The sequence below is a fragment of the Saccostrea echinata genome, unplaced genomic scaffold (genome assembly GCF_033153115.1).
Source record: "Saccostrea echinata isolate AGI-Se365-2 ecotype Australia unplaced genomic scaffold, CSIRO_AGI_Sech_v1 ptg000022l, whole genome shotgun sequence".
Lineage (NCBI taxonomy): Eukaryota > Metazoa > Mollusca > Bivalvia > Ostreida > Ostreidae > Saccostrea > Saccostrea echinata.
In genome coordinates this window covers 15,646,386-15,668,489 of record NW_026889771.1, presented here as the reverse complement: position 1 = coordinate 15,668,489, position 22,104 = coordinate 15,646,386, and the positions used below count along the sequence as shown (strand labels likewise).

Sequence of the window (22,104 nt, the reverse complement as noted above, 5' to 3'; positions counted from 1 at the left end):
TACATTGTATTGAATTCAGAAAAGGATCACTTCATATTCTATACACAGATAAATCTCAGTGAGATCAAATCATTTGAGTATTTTGACTTTGAAACATGGTACATTTCCTTTCATATTGTATGTTCTGAATGCCTAAGGAACTGTCCTATGTTAGTAATTTGCTATATAAACAATCATCATATGTTGATTATTAATATAGAGTTCTCCTTTTTGTGGGCATAAAAAATAGCTGTTAAGCAAAGTCGCTGTCTTACCCATTACTCACAGACAATAAATATATAAAAGTCATTCTGAAACCAAAACTGCTGATCTAAATGACATTTTTTTGTCTCCCCATTGATTTCTATCTTTCTGTGATCCAATATAATAATAAATAAGAAAAAAAATCATTTAGAAATTTTATTAGATTTCTCAATGTCAATACAAAGAATGATTATATAGCTACATATACTGTCCAGAAGTTGTACTTTCCACATGCTATGTCATCCATGAATAATCTTTATCAGTGATATGCTGCCCTCACCATATTCCAATCTCCTTTATGTAAAGTTTGTTTATATTATGAAGATTTAATACAGTCAAACCTCGTTATCTCAAACTCATGGGACCAAGAAAAAACTTCGAGATATCCAAGTATTTGAGGGTTAAATACTTAAAGAATAAGTGGTTGGGACTTCCAATTCACTTCGACATGTACAGCTAAACTTCGAAATCTCGAACACGGATATCTCGAATACCCTGGATATGTCGAAGTAAGGCCGCAGTCCCTACGAAATTTGCTTTATAAATGATCAAAATAAACCCCTCTATGTCGAACATGGTAATGTCGAATACACCGGTTATCTCGAAGTAAAATTGTGTACCCATTCATTAAAATCACTTGCGTTATCTCGAAGTCAGGATAATTTTCCGCTCTGATGATCAAGTCCGTTGGGTAAACTGAACAGCCACCTGTCTGTCAAGCACGGGTTACCTGTGTTCCTGTGATCAACAGATAATAGCGCGATAATAATAGGAGGTGTATGTATAGCTTACCTTGATTTTAATTATGCAAGCCAAAGGTTGTGTGTATTAGTCTTATGCATACGCCTGGATGACACGTTGTTTTGTAGCTGGGGTACATTTATCTTGATAATCGCTATTTATGCTATGTGTAATATGCGCGCTTGCATAGTTTATGCATATGAAAGCGAAAATTATAAACATCAAAGTGAAACAAAATTCTATAATTTAATGCAATTAGAATTTATTTTTCCTGTATGTGCATGCAGAATTTACAATCATCGGTACACACCATCATGTGAGCGTGTGTCGCAGTGAAAACGTGCTATAGTGCCCTGTAATTCAGTGTGTTCCGTAGTTAAACAAAAGTGCGTGTTTCTTCTTTTGCATTTGATTTCATTGTGGTAAAATCTTTTCTTTTAACTGATTATACATGTATGAACATGTTTTTCAAATAAAAAAAAATTGTATATTTCGTTTGCGCTATTCTGACAGCAACTGGTTTTAAATTTACAATGCATAGACGATATCCGGTTATGTATACATGGGAAACGATGCTAGCGGTTGATTTGCCGGGTTGTTAAAAGGATTATACAACTGTGCATATTATACAAAGTATTGTTCTGTGAATTATAAAGAGGATGTTAAAATCTTTTTAATGCTAAATACATGTACATGTATATTAAAGAAATCGTATACAGAATTTCCAACAAGAAGGAATTGGACATGTTTCTACTATTAAGTGCATGTTCACTGCACTAAGTTTATTTGAAGTTCATTAGAATTATAACCCTCGATATGTCGAACCCCCGGATATCTCGAAGTTCATCAACGGTCCCGTCAACTTCGAGATAATGAAGTTTAACTGTATATGGTATTCTCGATATCAGTGTTCGAGATACCGAAATTCAACTGTATTCACTTTTTGAAAGCTTTTTGTTTCTTTGTGGTACATGTATATCTTACACTTTGTTTCATTCCCTCATAAAATAATCTCATGCTTAATTACCACAATGACTGAATGTCCCACTTCCTGAATGATAGTTTCTTTTCTTTAAAAGGTCAAAATATTGAAACAATTAAAACAGAACTAAACCCCCACCCCTCCCTTTCTTTTACATTGATCATTGTGCCTATCTTCAACCTTCATCATTTTGTGATACAGTGGTAGTCAAACATTGTGAGTTTAGATCTGAGGTGCTGTATGTCACTGATACATTGATGATCTGGGTAGTTACAGTCTTTGACAGGTCTCACAACATAGCTCTGTTCTCTATTACATTTGTCTGTGTTAGCTTTCTTCTGGGGAGGTTCCACTTCATCACCCTTCCCATCTACTTGCTCCACTTCTGCATTTCCAAGAACCTGGAGCACAAATAATAGATTAAAATCAAAGTTAGCGATTTTTTTTCAACCTTGAAAGTTCTTTCTGTTTTATACAAAAATTCACAGCAAACAAGTAGACTCTAATAAAGACACAAATAAGCTTTACAAAGATAAATCTCTAACATGCATTTGCGTGTTTCTTAAATTCATGGTCAAAACAAGTTTTCTAGAATTTTGCAGTAAATACTGATGCGAGTTTATATACCTGAAAGCTTATCCGTTTCTGGTTTTCTCCCAGATACTGTTTGTACCAGTTCCGCAGGTCTTCTACTGTTAACATCCTCAGTACAGCTACCTACAGTAAAAGAAGTAGATCTTATCATACCAAGTAGATCATATCAAGGTATGAACATCCATATAGATTAGAATACCTACCATGTATGTTATAATAGCTTTCCAGACTTCAAATACACATGTAAAATTGCATCAGAAAATATATATATGCACTTAATTCACTAGCTGCCCTTTAGATCATTTAACTAATACAGTGTATAATAAAGACCTCTTTCTCTAATCTGTCAAACACATAGTTTTGTTCCTTGCACTCCCCCCAGTATCTGTTGACTTCCTCCTCTAACTGTGTGTCCTCTGTAAGCTTGGCTGCTATCAGAGACTCCACCTTAAATATACCACAATGACTTAAAATACACCACAGGGACTTCAGACTAAGACAACAATGATAACATTTCTACATGAAGTATACAGTTAAGTCTTTCAAGGAGCCAACAAAATTGTTAAAGCAACAGAATTAAAGTGAGTTCAGTAATTACCAAAGTATCAAACTCTTCTTTGGACATTTCATCCAAGATCTCTTTGAACTTGTTCAGAAAATCCTCAACATGGTTGTCAACTTCATGCATTCTACATAAAATACAATAATTTGGTTTATCAAATTTTTTTAACAAAAAAACTGTCAATAAAATTCATATTACAGAAGTAACTTTTGACTAAAGCAAGTCAAAAAAAAAACTCTTTATACCCTCATCTATCTTGAAAGTTGTAATGAAACAGCAAATTAACTTAACAGTGTTAATTTAAAATGAAAGCTGTAATTCATTTGCATGAAATCTCTGAGGTTTCAGAATAACCAAAAGTATACATGTACATGTGTATATATACAGATAATGAAACTCTTACGCGAACTTCTGGGCTTGAAATTGGACTGTTACAGCAAGTCCCATGATGCCATTGGTGACTAGATTCTGACAGTATACAGTGTAACCCAGCTGTAGTTGTGTCCTCAATACATCAAAACAGGGCTCCTGCATTCTTAACTATGCAAAAAGAAGTTTACATGTGGAGTGCCATTCATATGTGTGAGGAATGTAGCTCACTTTTATATCAATCACAGAAAACACGGCAAAAGATGTATAAATGAATAAATGAAAGTCACACTTCATGGAGTACTCTGACTGAATCTTTAGAGAAGCTTTTGACACTTACATCTAAGAGTTCATTAATGACAGTTGACCTGATATCCCCGGGATCAGACTGGAGGTAAACAGTGATGCTGGAGTTGGCATCCTCCATGTTAAAGCTGTTTGTCTGGCAGTAACTCCACTGTTTAGGAATCTGGTACAGTCTTCTCTACAAAAAAAAACAAGGAAAAAAAGAAAAAAATGAAATTTTCCAGGTATCTAGTTGAATAAAGATGTAATACACCAAACGTAATTTTAAAATCGATCTTATAGTACATACTATATTCATATTGTTGAGCACATAAGAATTTTCACATTTCAGCTATTACAGGAATAAAAGAAATTAGCCCATCAAATGCACTGAAAACTTTGGATATTTTAGACATAAAATGGATTCCTCTCTCTTTCATCCTGTTGTTTAAAATATACAAATTTATTTTTTTCCTACCATATTTCTATTTTACCTGGTACATTTTAGAAGGTTCCACTTTTCCACATAAATTTGATTCCACTCTCTCTTTATACCAAGTTGCCTCCTGCGAAATAGGAAATTCATAAGTAAATTACAAATCTGTTGCAGTTGATTTAAAGATTTAAAATGACATTACAAAATAAAGAAACAAAAATAAAAGTTTGGGCACACCCCAGAAGCTAGCCAGTGACAGATAAGGAATGGAGAGAGCTCACCATTGCCCTATACTCCAAAGGTGCCAGGGCCAGCAAGTATGAAGTACTAGTCTTATTTCATATACTTGCTCTGTTTATCCGGACAAAGCTAGAGTTGTTTGTGACTGTTTGTCATTAACCTCATCTTCCTCAGATTTACCTTGGATGTAACATTGCCAACCACTAAGATGTCTGCTTTTATACTCTGTCTGAACTCTGTTAGGAAGTGTCGAAGATCCTCATTGGTCAAACTATCAATTGTACTGTATATTTCAGGTGCGGGCCTGTAGTGGGGGTCTATCACAGAAAATCGTAGGATTCTGTAAGGAAAATCAACAACAGTGAAGGAATGTTACAGACAACAATGACTTTATTTGTCCATTCATTGTAAAAATGTAGATATGTGTAGTGTGGAATAAGGAGGGGAGAATCAGCAATACTGATAGTAAATAAGAAATACATTATTATAACTGACTAAAATGAATTTGTACCATCATCCAGTCAATCTTCCTTAATTACAGGTGTTGGAATCTAAAATTCAAGTATTTAACTGGCAAATTCAAGTATAAAATTAAGTAGCTTGTCAGTTTTTGTTTGTTAGTCAGTTAGATCTAGAGTCATCATAATATATAATCCATATAACTTTGTACCGGGGTATCTCTTATTTATGTATAGAAATGGCAGCAGAGTTATGATATCTCATGGAACAAACAATGATTTCTAATCAACACAGACATTCTTGCCTGACAAGTTCAGATGGTCTGATGATGGCATTAAAAATCTCCCTCTTCACTTTATTTCTCATGATGGGAAACAACTCATCATTGCAAGCATAGTCAAAAACAGCTGTCAGAAGTAGATCAAACAGCTCCTACAACAAATCAATACAAGCTTCTCAGATTATCCAATATCATACATGTACACAGAATCTTGGAACATATTTTGCATTGAATGTACATGTACATACATGTATAATTATATGTATGTTCTTATATGGGCCTCCATTAAACAATATAAAGACTATAAAAGGAAATGGGTTTTGATTGTACAATTTGATAAGAATTCTTACAGGCAATTTTTGGTTAAATCCATTCACTTTGAATTTAAGTCCTGTATCATCCACATTGATTGAGTAGCTGAAATTTAAATCATTTTAATCAAGAATAGAAAGTCTACCATGATAACCAAATACAGTTGAACTTCGATATCTCGTACACTGATATCTCAAATAACATGGTATGTCAAAGTGATTTGGAAGTTTCAACCCCATATTCTATAGGTATTTTACCCTGGATATCTCTAATTCTCGAAATTTTTTCTTGGTTCCACTGAGTTTGAGATAACAAGGGTTGACTGTAATATGAATTTTTAGGACAAAACCTATAAATTAAGTACACCAGTACATAAAATTACTTTGCATTTTTTGCAGAATTAATCAATTTCATTGCAGGTACCTGTATTTCTACATTTAAGTAAATGATGAACATAAAAGGAAGATCCGTCTAAAAATAAGATGGACTTTTTAACTAAACAAACTAGAAGACTTAGTACTGTGAACACTGAGCTATCAAAATGATACCCCCATCTCCCATATGTTCATAATGGCAGGGTCCAAAATAAGTGTCTGATCAAAGAGTAAAATAGGAGGTGCACTATGGCACTATGTAATAAAGATTCTGTGAAAGTATGTTTAAATTTTATTCAGTGGTATAGGAGAAATTGAGGATATGTGATGGGTAACTCTGAATATTATAGAAAGAAAGGCAGTGTTCTATGTTTAGACCGTGAGCGCATGTTTGTCTATTAATCCCCGTTTGACATAACATTAGTAATGTAAATATACAGCTACTGTTAAAAAGAGAACAATAGACAAACATGTGCTAACAACGTAAAAAGTCAGTAAAAAAGCGGGCATCCTCATTATCGTACGGAGATTCAAAAAATTGTGACGACCCCCTCCTTTGAAAACAGATTTGTACTTCATAAATACATACTTTTATTTATGTAATTATGTGAAGTTGTAGATTAGATGATGACCATTTCTGAATTTAAAAGAAAAATGCTTGTTTTGAAAGTTTGTTTTGTCTTAAATTTTGCATGTCCTTAAAGTGCAATCATCTTTTTATTCAGTGGTATAAAGGGAGTTGCGGATGAGAGGTGTGTACCCCAAAGCGTAACGGACGGACAATCATACAGATAGATGGTGGGACACCCCCATCACTATACATGCCCTGCTTTTTAAGCAGGGGTATAAAAATCTGATCACTTGATAGTCATTACCAGTAATATATCCATGGATGCAGTATGCACCTACATCCCCCCAAAAATACTAGCTTTTAAACAGGGCTAACAAATTTCTTTATTGTCTATAAATTGTAGGAAATATTTTGTTATTTCTATTATATCTAAAAAATAGGGACTGGCAAGTTGATTCTTTAACAATTTTAGTCAATACAGTAAAACTTGTCTAATCAGATTGTTGTCTATTCCAAAACCTTGCCTATTATGATGTAAACTTTAAGTTCCTCCTAGTTAATTCAAGTGATTGCAGATTAAAATGTTGTCTAATCTGGAATGTTATCTTTTCCAGTTTGTTATCTAATCTGACCAATTTCTATTGAAACAGTCCTGGTAAGACAGGTTTCACTGTAGAATGCATAGATCAATGGCCAAAACCTATACCATACGTTCTTTTAATGGGTCTAGCACTGGAACACATTCTCAAGCTCAAAATCAACTTACTCAAAGCCAGCCATGATAGCAGGATATGTGGGGGCATCCAATTTATGGCACATCACAGCCTCGAATATTTTCAGCAGGCCTTGGCTGCAAAATACCATTAAATATTGCACCTATCAGTGTAGAGTGTTCAGCAAACACAATACTTTTATTTTTCCAATATCTAGTGAAAATTATAGAGAAAATGTTTGTCAACAAGAACCATTTAAAGCATTAAGTGTACAGGAATTATCTAATCTCATTTGATCATTACTTGAGTTCTGTTGATTGATCTGAATGAAAATACCAGCACTTTGTTATGAATTTGCACTCACTTTCTTAATTCTATTGCAGTATACACAATGTCTTCAATGAAATCTTACCTCTTCACCGATTGGCTGGCCAATGGTGACATCAACTGAACACACACATAAGCTACAAAAGAATTTTTTTCATTGTAAACCATGAAACTTTTAACTATCAGTAAAACTGCATGATCTCACAAATGTCTTTAAAAATGCAGGAATATCATCACCCATATACTCTTTACATTAGGAATGACTCTAAATCTTGGCCATTCGAGTATAACCTGGTTTGGGTCAGTTTACGCTTTATAATCCGCCAAGCGAGTCATTCCTTATAATTTAATTTTAACATTAAATAACTATGGGTGTAAAATTTCGTTGCTTTTTATTAGTTCAAATTTGCCGCTCAATAATACAACCGTAGTAACGGAAGTAACGGAAGTGATGGGAAGCAAGGGGAGGTAAAAACTGATACATAGGCCTAGCAGCCTTGTTGTTTGTTTACATGTGGTAAGATCGAATTATTGCTTGAAGTTAAAGGTACATTTATTAAATCTGGAATTTTCCATGAATCCCGAGGACTGGAAATGAGAGGATTGTATGGATACAGATGATTCAGCTGGTTGTTGGGGGGGGGGGTATCCCCATACCAAACTAGGTTATACAGAAATAATTTGTGTTCCTTTTTGGATATTAACCAATCAGAGGCTAGAATACAAACTAAATTATACAGGGATAACTTTGTACATGATATAAAGATACAATGCATCAATTTTTGATGATGAAAATGTTGCTAACACTGTGCAATGTTTTGAACATTTACATTTCTATTTAAGGTCAAGATCTAGTGAATGAAAGGTGCCCACAGATATTTCACATAATTTTAGGGTAAACTCATTGGAAAAACTGCCCATTTTCAATGAAAAATGAAGAAAGTCTGGTATAAAAATGGGACTTCTCTCCATCTCAGACAAAGGAAATGTATCAATATTTCCTACAGTCTCTCAGAAAACGGTTTTTCATATTTTCTTGATCTCTACTTTAGAATGATATTAAACGGAATAAGAGTATCGGGATTACATTTGACATGATTTCAAATTGAAATCCATGAAAGTGCATTATTTTCTTCATTAATCTATTGAAGCTGTAAAGTAAGGGAAAAATTAAGTTTAATTCAATTATGACGTCATAATGAATCTAGCACCAAGAAGAAAGTCTAAACTCATTTACTAGATCTTGACCTTAAATGACAGTTTTAGAAGTATAGGAAATTGTAAGACACAAACTAAAAGATCACGCCTGCTAATCGATCAGTTGCATAACCAGCAGTTATGTATAATAATCAAAAGAGATCGATTTCCAGTTATGCATTTGATACGAATAAATTCAATACACAGATGGTAAGTTGACCCGATGCAGGCAATAATTGAAATTTTAATTAAAATATAAGAATGTGATTCCATGAGCAATTTATTTTTCTTTTATTTTACACCCCTATAAAATGCAAGAATTGTCGATTAACGACGATATTTGTTTTGAAGCAAGGGCTGGTAGAGCGAAAACGCTGATTGAAAACAGAATTGCCGACTGGAATTCGTGATAATCTCAACTAACTTTAAATATCCAATGTTCACCATTAGTTTGCATCAATTACATCTTATCCATCCAAATTTGGACTCTGATATGTGTATTATTTGGCAAATATTCGAGGTAAATAACGTTGCCTATGCATGTGATACTTGAGTTGTGAAAGCAATTTCGGGTTATGCATGAGATAAAGGACAAACAGTTTCAAACTTTATAATTAAAATTAAACATTATGTAATTATAACATAGTCTTCCAAAATTTTAAAAATAAAAGTAAAGGATTTTCCTGCAAACAAGCTGAATTTAAAAAAAAAAAAAAAGATTTGTTAATTGTTGATTGAAGTAAATCTGTTGGGGGGGGGGGGGGGGGGGGGAGGAGGTTCAGTTACAATCAGTACAAACTATTTTAAAAATAATTGCACTAACATTAATTCTCTATTTCTTCACACATAGAACTATTTACATCACATTATTGTGTGTGTATTTTTCAGTTTTAAAACCCAAGGCATCGTTAACAGGCCGATAGCAATGGTTTCAAAAGTTGGGGGGGGGGGGGTCAACTTCCCCCAAAAAATCTGACAAGCAAAAGAAAAGAAAAAAAACCCTAAACTGACCAAAAGTGGGGGCCTACTTCCCAAAATTTTCTGACAAGCAAAAAAAAAAAAAAAAAGAACGAAAGAAAACAATTTACCGTCCAAATTCTGGAATCTGCCAGTGCTCGACCTCACATCAAAAAAGGGGGGCAGCGCATTTAAAGGAAAATTTACTAAAGCAAATTTCTATCCTCAGAAAAAAGATCCCCCCCCCCTTCATTGCGTTCTGGGTATAGATTAGAATTTATTTGGTGAAAAATTCATTAGATTTATGTTTTGTCTAAAAAATGGAACAGACGTTTTGTTTGGGCAAAATATGCTACATCCACAACAGTGTAAAAACAATTTTGCTTTTCCTGGCGAAACTATTCTTTATGGAATAAATCCCATGGGTGAAGCATTTCCTTATGTTCTGAGGCCGAGTATACTGAATTCTGTTATCGAGCTGGAAAAGGCACAAGATGACAACGCCTCATCTTAAATTCTCATGTTTGATGGTAAAAAGGTAAAGATCGTCCATTACACGAAAAGAAGCAAGAGAAAGAAAATGGTTTGCACACCATAAAATCGGTTATAGATGCATGTTGCTATAGTGTATAATAAGAAGTTCAAATTATGAAGAAGCGTAAAAGAATGAATTATTTGCAATCAGAGTCAGTGAAATTGTAGGAAAGAATATTTTACAAATATATCTTTGGGTTTTATAATTCTCAAGCCTCAATTCATACATCATTAGTGAATGTATAAAGAGATAGTAAGAGTTATTTCCATTGGGGGGGTTGGGGGGGGGTTATCAACAACAACATTTAATTTACCGTATATCCAGTTTTTTTTTGTTTTTTTTTTGAATATTTTTGCGATCAGTTTGAGATCGCAAAAAATAAAACATGCAAAAATATACATCCACTAAATGTACTAAGAATTTTTTTCAAAGTCGCAGAAATTGTCTAAAGCATGCATATAAAAAGTTTGTGACACACGAAAAAACGGACATACTTTAATATTTATTAAAAATAAATAATCTTTACTAGCGTAAGTATTTAAAAAAAACACAAAATCAATATACTTTAAATAACGTTTGATAATTTCATAAATGATTAAACGTACTAGTATTTAAAAAGTATTAAATATAAAACAACGCAGTATTCTGTTTTCCTTCTCTGGCATAAAAAAATCAAAATGTGCTTGCAAATATGATGCAACGTCTTCATATTACAGCCAATATTTAAAATTTGATAATCATTACCAAGAGTAAAAAGTCTAAGAAGTGAATTATGGAGATCGTATAAAACTTTTAAAACTTTTTGTCCTTTTTCTCATGCATAACCCGAAATCTCTTTCACAACTCAAGTATCACATGCATAGGCAACATTATTTACCTCGAATATTTGCCAAATAATACACATATCAAAGTCCAAATTTGGATGGATAAGATGTAATTGATGCAAACTAATGGTGAACATTGGATATTTAAAGTCAGTTGAGATTATCACGAATTCCAGTCGGCAATTCTGTTTTCAATCAGCGTTTTCGCTCTACCAGCCCTTGCTTCAAAACAAATATCGTCGTTAATAGACAATTCTTGCATTTTACAAGGGTGTAAAATAAAAGAAAAATAAATTGCTCATGGAATCACATTCTTATATTTTAATTAAAATTTCAATTATTGCCTGCATCGGGTCAACTTACCATCCGTGTATTGAAATTATTCGTATCAAATGCATAACCGGAAATCGATCTCTTTTGATTATTATACATAACTGCTGGTTATGCAACTGATCGATTAGCAGGCGTGAAGATGTTTTCACCCAGAAAAATTCTCTTTTTTTTTTTTTTTTTTTTTAAATTTTTAAAATTTTTTTAGTCACAGAAAAGTGTTTTATGTGAGATCAAACTCCATATAAGGTACATTGACCTATAAATGTGGTTCACTTTATGAATGATCTCTCCTTTTTATTGGAGAAACACTAACCTTTTGGCACTTTGAATTTCATATCTTTCTTGTAGTATAATGTACACAACTCATTTTCTGACAGAGTTATAGGATGCTGAAAGAGACAAGCTTCAAATTATATGCATGTACATTGTACAAGAACAACTACCCACATTAATTTTGCTAAAAGTACTAGCTGTACATGAATCAGTTTATTTCAAAATCTAGAACAAAGGAAAAAAAAGCTAAAGGAAGAGACAAGCCCCACCTTTGTACAATACTTTGCTTCCACCTCTGCTATTGTAAAATCTGTAGCTGTGAAACAGAATGAAAATATTAACATACACTGGAATATAGATACTAATTATATTTCTATTGTATGCCGATATTCATGTGTAGTGTACAATATGAATTTTGATTTTGAATGCTGAGAATAACATATAAGTTACAGTATGATAAGAATACAACATACATACCTATTGATTTGTTTGGTTGTGGTAAGCAAAGGTCAGGATTTTTAGGTGGGTCTGAAAGAAAATACATACAACCAATTCATTATCAAGGTTGGTTTGAGCCTAGCTGCTTGGCTTAGGTGAACTTAAATTTAAAGTTTATGGGTAAAAACTACAAATTTTACTTATAAACTGAATAGGATGAGGTAGCTGTCCATAAATATACGTATATTGAAAATTATATTTTTTGCCAAAAACATGAAATCTGATACCTATGGAAATTAATTAAACTTTGGTTATAAATCATTGCCTTATGTTGTCTCCGTGGTTTGTATAAATACATGTATTAGTATATAGAGCATTGTTGTTTGGAGTTTCTACCTTGCCATTTTTGAATCCATTCAGGTTTGATTTCTGCCACTCCATACTTTACAGGACTCCATTTGATATCCTGTCTGTCACATTTATCTGACAGCTGTTTGGACGACAGAAAAATACAACAGTTGTCTGCCCTTAGATCTGCCAGACACTTAACAATCAGCTGAAGAGATTTAAAAAAAAACTCAAAAACTCTGAATATTCAGTAAATTTCATTAAAAAATTACTTATATATTTACTAGACCTACCTCTGGGTCATATTCGTACATTAAATCTCTGCCAGTTAAAACATCCTCTGGGGAAAATATCTGCATGTTTTCTGAGACTTTCTCCACATAATCCATTGCATCTCCCTAAACAATAAAGAATGCTCTCATCCAACAAAAAATTACATCTACAATTTTATTTCAACTTTTTTCTTTTGAAATAGATGTACTTTTTACTTTTCCACTAACATTATAAACAAATACAATTCATTTCCACTAATTTTTCAAAGGATCCTTGTGCATCCTGTCCTAGCTGATACAGTAAAACATACTTATAATGAAGTGCCAGGGACAGACGATTTTGCTTCGTACTAAACATAATTTGTTATATGCATTGAGTTTACAACATATTTCAAAGCCATAGGGAATGAAAATCACTTTGCCGTAAGAATCAATTCATTATAAGCATGTTCACAATAAGCAGGTTTATTGTATTTTTAATTACTTGAATTTTTAATTAAATACATGTAGATATTATTACGATGACTGATTTTTAAAAACACCCATAGTCCAGTCAATTTATCAAGGATTCAAAATATCAATTTAAAATTTATATATATTATTTTTGTGAAAAAATGATCAAGTAAAGTGTATCAAAAAAGTTTAAACAAGATTTACACTTTCATGAAAAACAGGAATTAAAAGTTTATTTCAGCAAAACATTGGATGAATTTACAGAGTTATGTCCCTTTTCTATATTAAGGAGGCTGGGAGGGTCAACAAATTAACCACAAATTAGCCACCAGATTTAACTTAATTTTTTAGATATGATATCTTAAGCTGTCAACTATCATTTGGCAAAGAAAAATTTCAAAAATTTTAGTTTTAAAATTTGATCATTTTCTATATCTTCATATGGAGCTCTTCTTCTAAAGGAGATCAATATAGTCTAAAAATGGCCACAACCCCCAGCCTCTTTAAGTAATTCCCAAAGCTAATCAGATCATGTCAAAATTATTCTTTCTAGTCATTAGATTTTCTTAGATTTTTTTTAATGCATGTTTTGTACCAGTACATGTTAAAATTCTTTTATGATCAAATAATTTTGTTGTAATTAGTTTGATGTTGGGACCATGTTTTCACTAAATTGACTGTACTTCTACCTTTTCTTTAAATCTAAATTTGGTTTCCTCTACTATCTTCATCTCATCAAAGTAATGCTTCTGTGGTCCTTTGCTCTTCAGTAAGTGTATGTACTGGAAAACTGTCAGCAGAACTTCCTCAAACTGTTCAAGTCCACTGTCAGTAAGGGTCAAGTTCACCACAAACTGTGTAGCAGTGGTGTTCAGTTCAAATCCATTGTAACTGTGGCCACTTTCCACTGCTGTGGCAAAATACCCACAAAATGTTTAAAAAATACTCAATCTTCAAGGGAAACAAATCATTAGAAAAATATATGTAGTACCATAAAACAAAATCCTCCCTTCCTCTCAATGTAGAGGGTTATTCAATGTAGTGAAAAATTCACCCTTCTTTTACCTACTGGGAGATGTGAATTATTTTGTCAATTAGTTTGCAGAAAGGCATGGCTTATTGGAAAGTTTTTGGCAACTTCCCTGAAATTTTTGGGGTAGATGTCACATTAAATAATGCCTCAAAAGACTAAATTTGCAATCAATATAAGTTTATACATATATAGGTAGATAAAATCAGATACTTTAAAAAAAATCATAAGGTATTCCTAAATTATTAATTGAAAATATCTTCATTTTTGTGATTATGAAGCAGTATAGTATCAGGTCCCTGTTCCTCTATAAATATTGTCTGAGACCTCTTTCTTCAAACAAAATACTTTTTGTACACCACAGACATTTAAATCTATATTTATCAACAACCAGGAAATAAATTTCCCTATCAACATAGCCTCCCTGTAAATTCATTCAAAATGGCCGGCTGATCAATGAAAGTCACCTTGGAGATAAACAGTAAGTTAAAAGATCGTAATGCTTTGATCAGTTAACTTATTAAACCATAAAGATGCAAGAACTTTTATAAATTAGAAGTCTAAATTCGTTGCAGGATGACTTACTAAGTTGATTCATTTTAATGCTTATAATAGATTTTCAGTATCATGTTTCTAGCACAAAAAAAACCTCTATCAATACCTTGTGCGTTTAAAAATTCCCTTGATTCTCATCAAGCCATCAGAATTAAGAAAAGAAATACATTTTAAAACATCTTTTCTTCATAAAAGCATTTATATTAATTTACCAAATAGATAATACTTAATGGAACTCTTTCCAGATGGCTCTGTCAAAAGCACAATTACCAGGTACACCTCAACACTTTTTAGAGTGTGGTATCCAAGACTGTGAGAGAAACTGAATTTTACTGCAACCTTTGCCACACAAGATTATGTAAGCAATGTAGAGATGAACATCTGAGAAGTCAAGAAACAAAAAGCCACGAGGTAGTCCTATACCAACAACGGAAACGACAACTGCCCACAGAAAAATGCCTAGCCTAAAAGATCCACCCCACCAGGGATATAGAACTTCTTTGTGATGAATGTAAAATCCCGATTTGTTCTAAATGTACTGCTACACAAGAACATAGAGGTCACACATTCACTGATCTGGAATCTATTTATACAGAGAAATTTTCCCAATGTCAAGGAGAAATTGCCAAAATTCACGAGAATTTCTTGCCAACATCTCAAGATTTACAGAGAGAAATTAATGAAGATGCCAAAGAAATCAAGAAGATCATGGACAAGTTAAGAACCTTTATGAAGGCTGAAGCTGAGTCCCTAAAAAGCATGGTGGACTCGGTGACTTCTGAGAATATGAAAGAAGTGAACAAAATAGAGCAGTCATTATTGGAAAAATTAAATAACCAAGATACAACAATTGAAAAATACATTAACTATCTCAATGACCTGGACAAAGAGTTCCATGTTTATATGTCCTCTTTAAAACCTTCAAAACGTCTTAATGCAGAGGATTTGCAAATCCAACCAATACCAGAAACAACAAAACCAGTAATGCCTGTATTTACTGCTGGGAAGTACAGCAAAGAGAATGTTGCCAAATTACTGAGGAAAATAACTTTTCAAGACATTAAAGAAGAGATGAAAAAAGTACAGCCCCTAAAATCAAAAATCCCTACATCACATCTGAAACCAACAAGCTATCAAGTAATGGAAGACAGTCAACCAACATCTAGTGTGAAACAAACACTATCCTTATCTTTCTCTGTCAATGAGGTCAGGAAATTCAAAGTAGCAGGTGTTGACAAAGTGTGGCATATGTCACTAGATCAGTCAGACAGACTCTGGGGCAGTGATTATGATGGTAAATTTGTCAAAACAGATCTACAGGGGAATAAGTTACAGAAGATAAAAACCAGTGGTGGATTTGGTTACCACACATTGACACAGGACGGGGATCTGATCTTTACAGACAGAGACAAGAAAGTCATCAATAGGATAACACTGGATAACAATATCACAGAATTCATTAGAACAGGAGACTGGGAAGCTATCAGCATACACTCCTCCCACATCAATGGGGACATACTGGTGGGGATAATGAATAGTGGGGAGGGTAAAGTCACCAGATATAACAAGAAAGGAAAAGAACTACAGAACATAGAGAGAGATAACAAAGGACAGGGACTGTACAGTAGACCACACTACATAACAGAAAACATCAATGGAGATATCTGTACATCAGACTATAATAAGGCAGTCGTGGTGGTGAATAAATCAGGACAACACAGATTCTCCTACACAGGTCACTCACTGGAGTTAAGGTTCTATCCGTATGGAATCTGTACTGATGTCCTCGGTCACATCCTGGTGTGTGATATTACCAGTGTTCATCTCCTTGATCAGGACGGTCAGTTCTTATCTTTACTACTCAGAAGACAAGTATCTACCGGTAGTCCAATTAGTGTGTGTGTGGATGATGAGAACAATCTTTATATGGGACAAACTGGTAACAATACAGTTAAAGTAATTAAATTTCTCCAATCAGTGAACACAGAATAGTGTACCATTTTTCACTTGAAGTTCATGTAGGCCCTATCTTTCATTTATTCTCTGTACAATTGAGGATATTCAATGTTTTATTTCACAAGTGGGATAGGAATATTTTAATGACTGCAAACAAAACTATGAGAAAAGCCTATTAATATCAAATAAAACAAAATATGCCCTATTATCTTGTAATTACCAGATCTTTTCTTGTAAATATGATTTGATAAACTGGTAAATATGAGAAAAAATCTCTTTATTCAAAAAAAAATTATCTGAAATTCCAAGTAAATTATCTTGTAGTTATGAGAAATATTGTATAATATATAGAACTGAGTTGCACAAACTATGAATTATGCCAAGTAAATAATTTTATCAAAACAAGTTATTGCTTAGGATTTCAAAACAAAGAAATTCTGCAGAATGAAGCATATTTAGAGAATATAGAATAATGAATATATAGGGAATAACTGCCTGTGTGTGTGTTTTTTTATGCTGTAAACAACCAGTATGTTTTCAGGTAATTTATGCATAAATGCCAGAAACCATTATTCAAATAAAAAAACAAGAGGCCCATGGGCCACATCGCTCACCTGAGCACATTTGCTAGGCAAAAGCACAAATCAGTTCAGTATTGAAAAGACCGGGGGGGGGGGGGGCTTTGAGTTTAAACTACCTGACGATGCTTCCATGTCAATATAACAAATGGCTTTGTTGTACTTGAGAAGATTTTTAAAAAAAATTTCCCATATATTCCTTTGTAAAAATTTGATCCCCCATTGTGGCTCCTCCCTATCCCAGGGGTCATCATTTGAACAAACTTGAATCTACACTACCTGAGTATGCTTCCATATCAATACGACTAAACATAGCTTTTCTGTTCTTGAGAAGAAATATTTTTTCTATATGTTCTTATGTAAAACTTTCCATCCCCCATTGGGCCCCACCCTACCCCTGTGGGTCATCATATGAACAAAATTGAATCTACACTACCTGAGGATGCTTCCATATCAAAATGACTAATCATGGTTTGCAGTTCTTCAGAAGAAGATATTTTCCTATATATTTCTATGTAAAACTTGAACCTCCATTGTGGCCCCGCCCTACCTCCAGGGGTCATGCTTTGAACAAATTTGAATCTACACTACCTGAGGATGCTTCCATATAAATATGACTCATCATGGCTTTGCTGTTCTTGAGAAGAAGATTTTTTAAAGATTTTTCCTATATATTTCTATGCAAAACTTTGATCCTCCATATGTGGCCATGCCCTACCTCCGGGGGTCATGATTTGAACAAACTTGCATGTACACTACCTGAGGATGCTTCCACATGAGTTTCATCTTTCCTGGCCCTATGGTTCTTGAGAAGAAGATTTTTAAATGATGCCATAATTTTTTCACTAATTCCTAATTATCTCCCCTTGAAAGAGGGCGCGGCCCTTCATTTGAACAAACTTGAATCCCCTTTACCCAAGGATACTTTGTGGCAAGTTTGGTTGAAATTGGCCCAGTGGTTCTTGAGAAGAAGTCGAAAACGTGAAAAGTTTACAGACAGACAGACAGACAGACAGACGGACAGACAGACAGACAGACGGACGCCGGACAAAATGTGGTCAGAAAAGCTCACTTGAGCTTTCAGCTCAGGTGAGCTAAAAAAGTGCACCGCCACGGCACAATTAAGATACTTCGGTCAAATATTGTTCAATTATCATAAATAGATTAGATTGCAAGAAAGAAAATCATGTCAACCTTGATACATAGATTCCGATGATTTTTTCATCCTAATGTTTGAAAGTGCCTCTCCTATGTTGTAGTAATTATGAGAACAAATAATACATCATATATTTCTCAAGTGGTTGTATTAAAGTTTTACAAATGCCCATTTGCAGTTTTGTTAATTGTATTTTTTATGAAAAATGAACAATGCTACACCCTATTAAAACATCAAAACATTAATCATAATTTTCTTTTTTAGACTGTAAAACTGTCATCTTAGTGAGACATGACATTCTGCAATTCATTGTTGAGATATGGAAATTAGAGTATTATATTACACAATATCGTATTAATCTAATGACTTTATACCAAATTAATATACCGGTAGAAAGTAATGACTGGCTTATGAACAAGAACTATTTTAATTTGACAGATATACTATTAATTAAGAGGCCAGATTCCTCTGCCCAGTCCCCAAAATATATAGATATCACCTGCTCTACCAGAAATCTTCTTACACTAAACTCATCAATTAATCTCCAATTGGACACATGCTCTTATAAATGCTTCTTGAATCACCATTGCTTGATTATTATACAGGGTGTTTCACAATATATGTCACACATCTAAAGGCAGAAAGAAAAAATACAACAAAAGCTACATATACATTTTATATATCATTTTAATCAGCAGATATTCAAAATTATTATTTTAAGTCAGAAGTATCCAACATTCTCCATTTCAGTTTCTATGTCAAGCAATTCTTAAATGTTGTACTCAAAGTCTTTTCCTTACCATTGTCCTAAATTAATAACTTAAGAGGCACATGTTCAGAAATTTCTGACCACTGCTTTGTAGGTTTCACAGGATACTTGACAGATCTCTTGTTACATATCTAGCTTTTCAGACCCCCAAAAGTGCATACATGTATTCATTTTTAGCTCTTCTGAGCCAAAGGCTCATAGAGCTAATGCTATGACCATTTGTGCGGTGTGCGTAAACTTTTTAGAATATGGGCCATAACTCAAGAACCCCTTGACCAGTTATTGTCAAATTTGTCAAAGGGTATCCTTGGCCCAAGGGCTTTTATTTTTACTAAAACTAGGGTTGTGACCCTTAAACAAAGGGAGATAATTAGGAAAATAGAAACAAAAGTACTGGTTGCTAAAAAATCTTCTTCTCAAGAACCACTAGGCAGATTATCACCAAACTTACACAAAAGGATGAGGATATGTTGTAGATTAATCACCCGGGGGCAAAGGGCGTGGTCTCAAGGTCACTTCAAAGTTGACCAAAAATTACATTTTATTAAAATGTTGATATTTTGCTTACTATAAGGACTAGGATCATCAAATCTTGTCAGTTGATGCATCTAAGGACCTCATATCATGTTGACTCAAAAGTAGGTCACGGTGACCTACTTTTTAAATTTTGCGGCATTTCTTTTTCAAAATGATTTAGAGGCATATTTTGAACAATTTAAGGCCTATGATCATCAAACTTTGTCAGTAAATGTATCTTAGGTCCTCGGAGTACGTCAACTAAAAAGTAGGTCACCTTGAGCTACTTTCTGAATTTTATAGCTAATCTTATTCAAAACAATTAAGGTCATTAATTCGAATACTGAGAGGTTGAGAGTCATTAGATCTTGTAAGATGATGCATCTTGAGGCCATAAAACATATTTATTAAAAAGTAGGTCACAGTAACCTACTTTTTGAACTTTGCAAGAATTCGATTTTAAAGCAATTTAAGGCCTATGATCATAAAACTTTGAAAGTTGATGCATCTTGGGTCCTAGAAAAACATCAACTGAAAAGTAGGTCACCCTAACCTACTTTTGAAATTTTATGGCTATATATAAATATTTAGGGTACTATTTGGCTTAGAATCATCAAACTTTGTCAGTTGATGCATCTTGGGTCCTTGGAGTACGACAACTGAAAAGTAGGTCACCTTGACCTACTTTTGAAATTTTATGGCTGTATTTAATATTTTCGGGTACTATCTGGCTTAGAATCATCAAAATTTGTCAGTTGATGTATTTTGGGACCTCAGAGTAGGTCGACTGAAAAGTAGGTCACTGTGACCTACTTCTGAAAAATTATGGCTTTAATGAAATATTTCAGGTACTAATTTGCTTAGAATCATCAAACTTTGTCAATTGATGCATCTTGGTTCCTCGGAGTACAACAACTGAAAAGTAGGTCACCATGACCTATTTTTGACATTTTATGTCTGTATTTAATATTTCCGGGTACTATTTGGCTTAGAATCATCAAACTTTGTCAGTTGATGCATCTTTGGTCCTCGGAGTACGGCTACTGAAAAGTAGGTCACCATGACCTACTTTTCAATTTATATGGTTATAATGAAATATTTTGGGTACAAATTAACTTAGAATCATCAAACTTTGTCAGTTGATGCATCTTGGGTCCTTGAAGTAAGTTGACTGAAATGTAGGTCACTGTGACCTACTTTTGAAATTTTATTGCTTTTTAAAAATATTTTTAGGTACTTATTGGCTAAGAATCACCAAACTTTGTCCGTTGATGCATCTTGGGTCCGCAGAGTTAGTCGACTGAAATGGAGGTCACTGTGACGCATTTTTGAAATTTTATGGTTTATTTAAATATATCAGGTACTAAATGGTTTAGAATAATCTAACTTTGTCAGTTGATGCATCTTGGGTCCTCAAAGTATGTCATATGAAAATAGGTCACTGTGACCTACTTTTTAAAATTTTATGGTTATAATTTTTAAAATATTTTAGGTATTGATTGACTTAGAATCATCAAACTTAGTTGATGCATCTTGGGTCCTTAGAGAATGACGTGATAAGTAGGTCACCATGACCTACTCTCAGGTACTAATTTGCTTAGAATCATCTTGGGTTCTCAGAGTGTTTCATCTAAAAGGATGACCTATCTTTGGAATTTCAAGGCTTTATCTAAATATACAGGATACTTACAGACTTTAAATAGAAGTGATAGGTTGTACAGTTTATCAGAAGAGCGATTCAAGGCCCTTGGGCCTCTTGTTTTATTTAAAGATGCATTGAAATAAATGTGTCATTTCAGAACTACCGGCATGTACTGACATCCACTTCTTTCGTTCTTCCTTTCAATCAATCTTGCAAACTTCAACCGACTCTGAATGTCTGGTAGCTTTAAATGCTGCAATGTTGAAATCTTGTATGATGACACATTTAATTCAAAGATTTCTAAATACACTTCATACACGAACATTGTCACAATCCATTTCCCTAACCTCAGATCTAACTGACTTCTTGAGGTTTTCTCAATGATTGACTTCACTTTGACAATGTTCTCATTCCTTCTTGATTTTCGTTTTTGTTGGGGGGGGGGGGGGGCAGGATTTAACTGTCTTTCAACTTTACATTATATTGTGTTCAAGCTTTTTAATTATCCTAAATAAATAAAAACCAGACAGTGCTTTCTCGTCTGGATTTTTTCTTCATCACCACCTGTACAATATTTATCGGGCTTATAATAAAGGTTTACAAATTCAAATTTTTGTTGCTAGTTGTACTTCATTTTTGAGAACAGCTGAAATTATGACATCACTGATTACATGATCAATGACTTCCTGGTACACATGCATTATAATTTTCCTGATATTTTACAATTTCAAAATTTTAGAATTTTTGAGAACAGCTGAAATTATGACATCACTGATTACATGAT

At 33.5% G+C, this 22,104-nt stretch overlaps 1 protein-coding gene and 1 pseudogene across 1 annotated transcript; one reads left to right on the top strand and one right to left on the bottom strand.

Moving 5' to 3' along the window:
• Positions 1 to 1,931: 1,931 nt before the first annotated feature.
• Positions 1,932 to 14,746, bottom strand: LOC133190998 (nardilysin-like). The gene is made up of 19 exons (XM_061326664.1): positions 14,734 to 14,746; positions 13,808 to 14,028; positions 12,687 to 12,791; positions 12,442 to 12,601; positions 12,085 to 12,135; positions 11,877 to 11,923; positions 11,648 to 11,723; positions 7,574 to 7,625; positions 7,215 to 7,298; positions 5,542 to 5,608; positions 5,216 to 5,343; positions 4,633 to 4,792; positions 4,271 to 4,342; positions 3,832 to 3,975; positions 3,526 to 3,662; positions 3,159 to 3,249; positions 2,891 to 3,007; positions 2,594 to 2,683; positions 1,932 to 2,367 (listed from the first exon to the last, which is right to left on the bottom strand). Exons 1-19 carry the CDS (start codon positions 14,744 to 14,746, stop codon positions 2,152 to 2,154), a joined length of 2,031 nt encoding a protein of 676 aa, XP_061182648.1. The 3' UTR covers positions 1,932 to 2,151.
• LOC133190997 (uncharacterized) lies at positions 14,574 to 16,695 on the top strand (annotated as a pseudogene).
• The last annotated feature ends 5,409 nt before the right edge of the window (positions 16,696 to 22,104 follow it).

Coding starts and splice junctions, on each gene's coding strand:
- LOC133190998 (XM_061326664.1), bottom strand. Junction 12,792..13,807: donor AATTTAGATTTAAAGAAAAG/GTAGAAGTACAG, acceptor TTTATTGTTTAG/GGAGATGCAATGGATTATGT. Junction 3,250..3,525: donor TTTCAAGCCCAGAAGTTCGC/GTAAGAGTTTCA, acceptor TATTTTATGTAG/AATGCATGAAGTTGACAACC.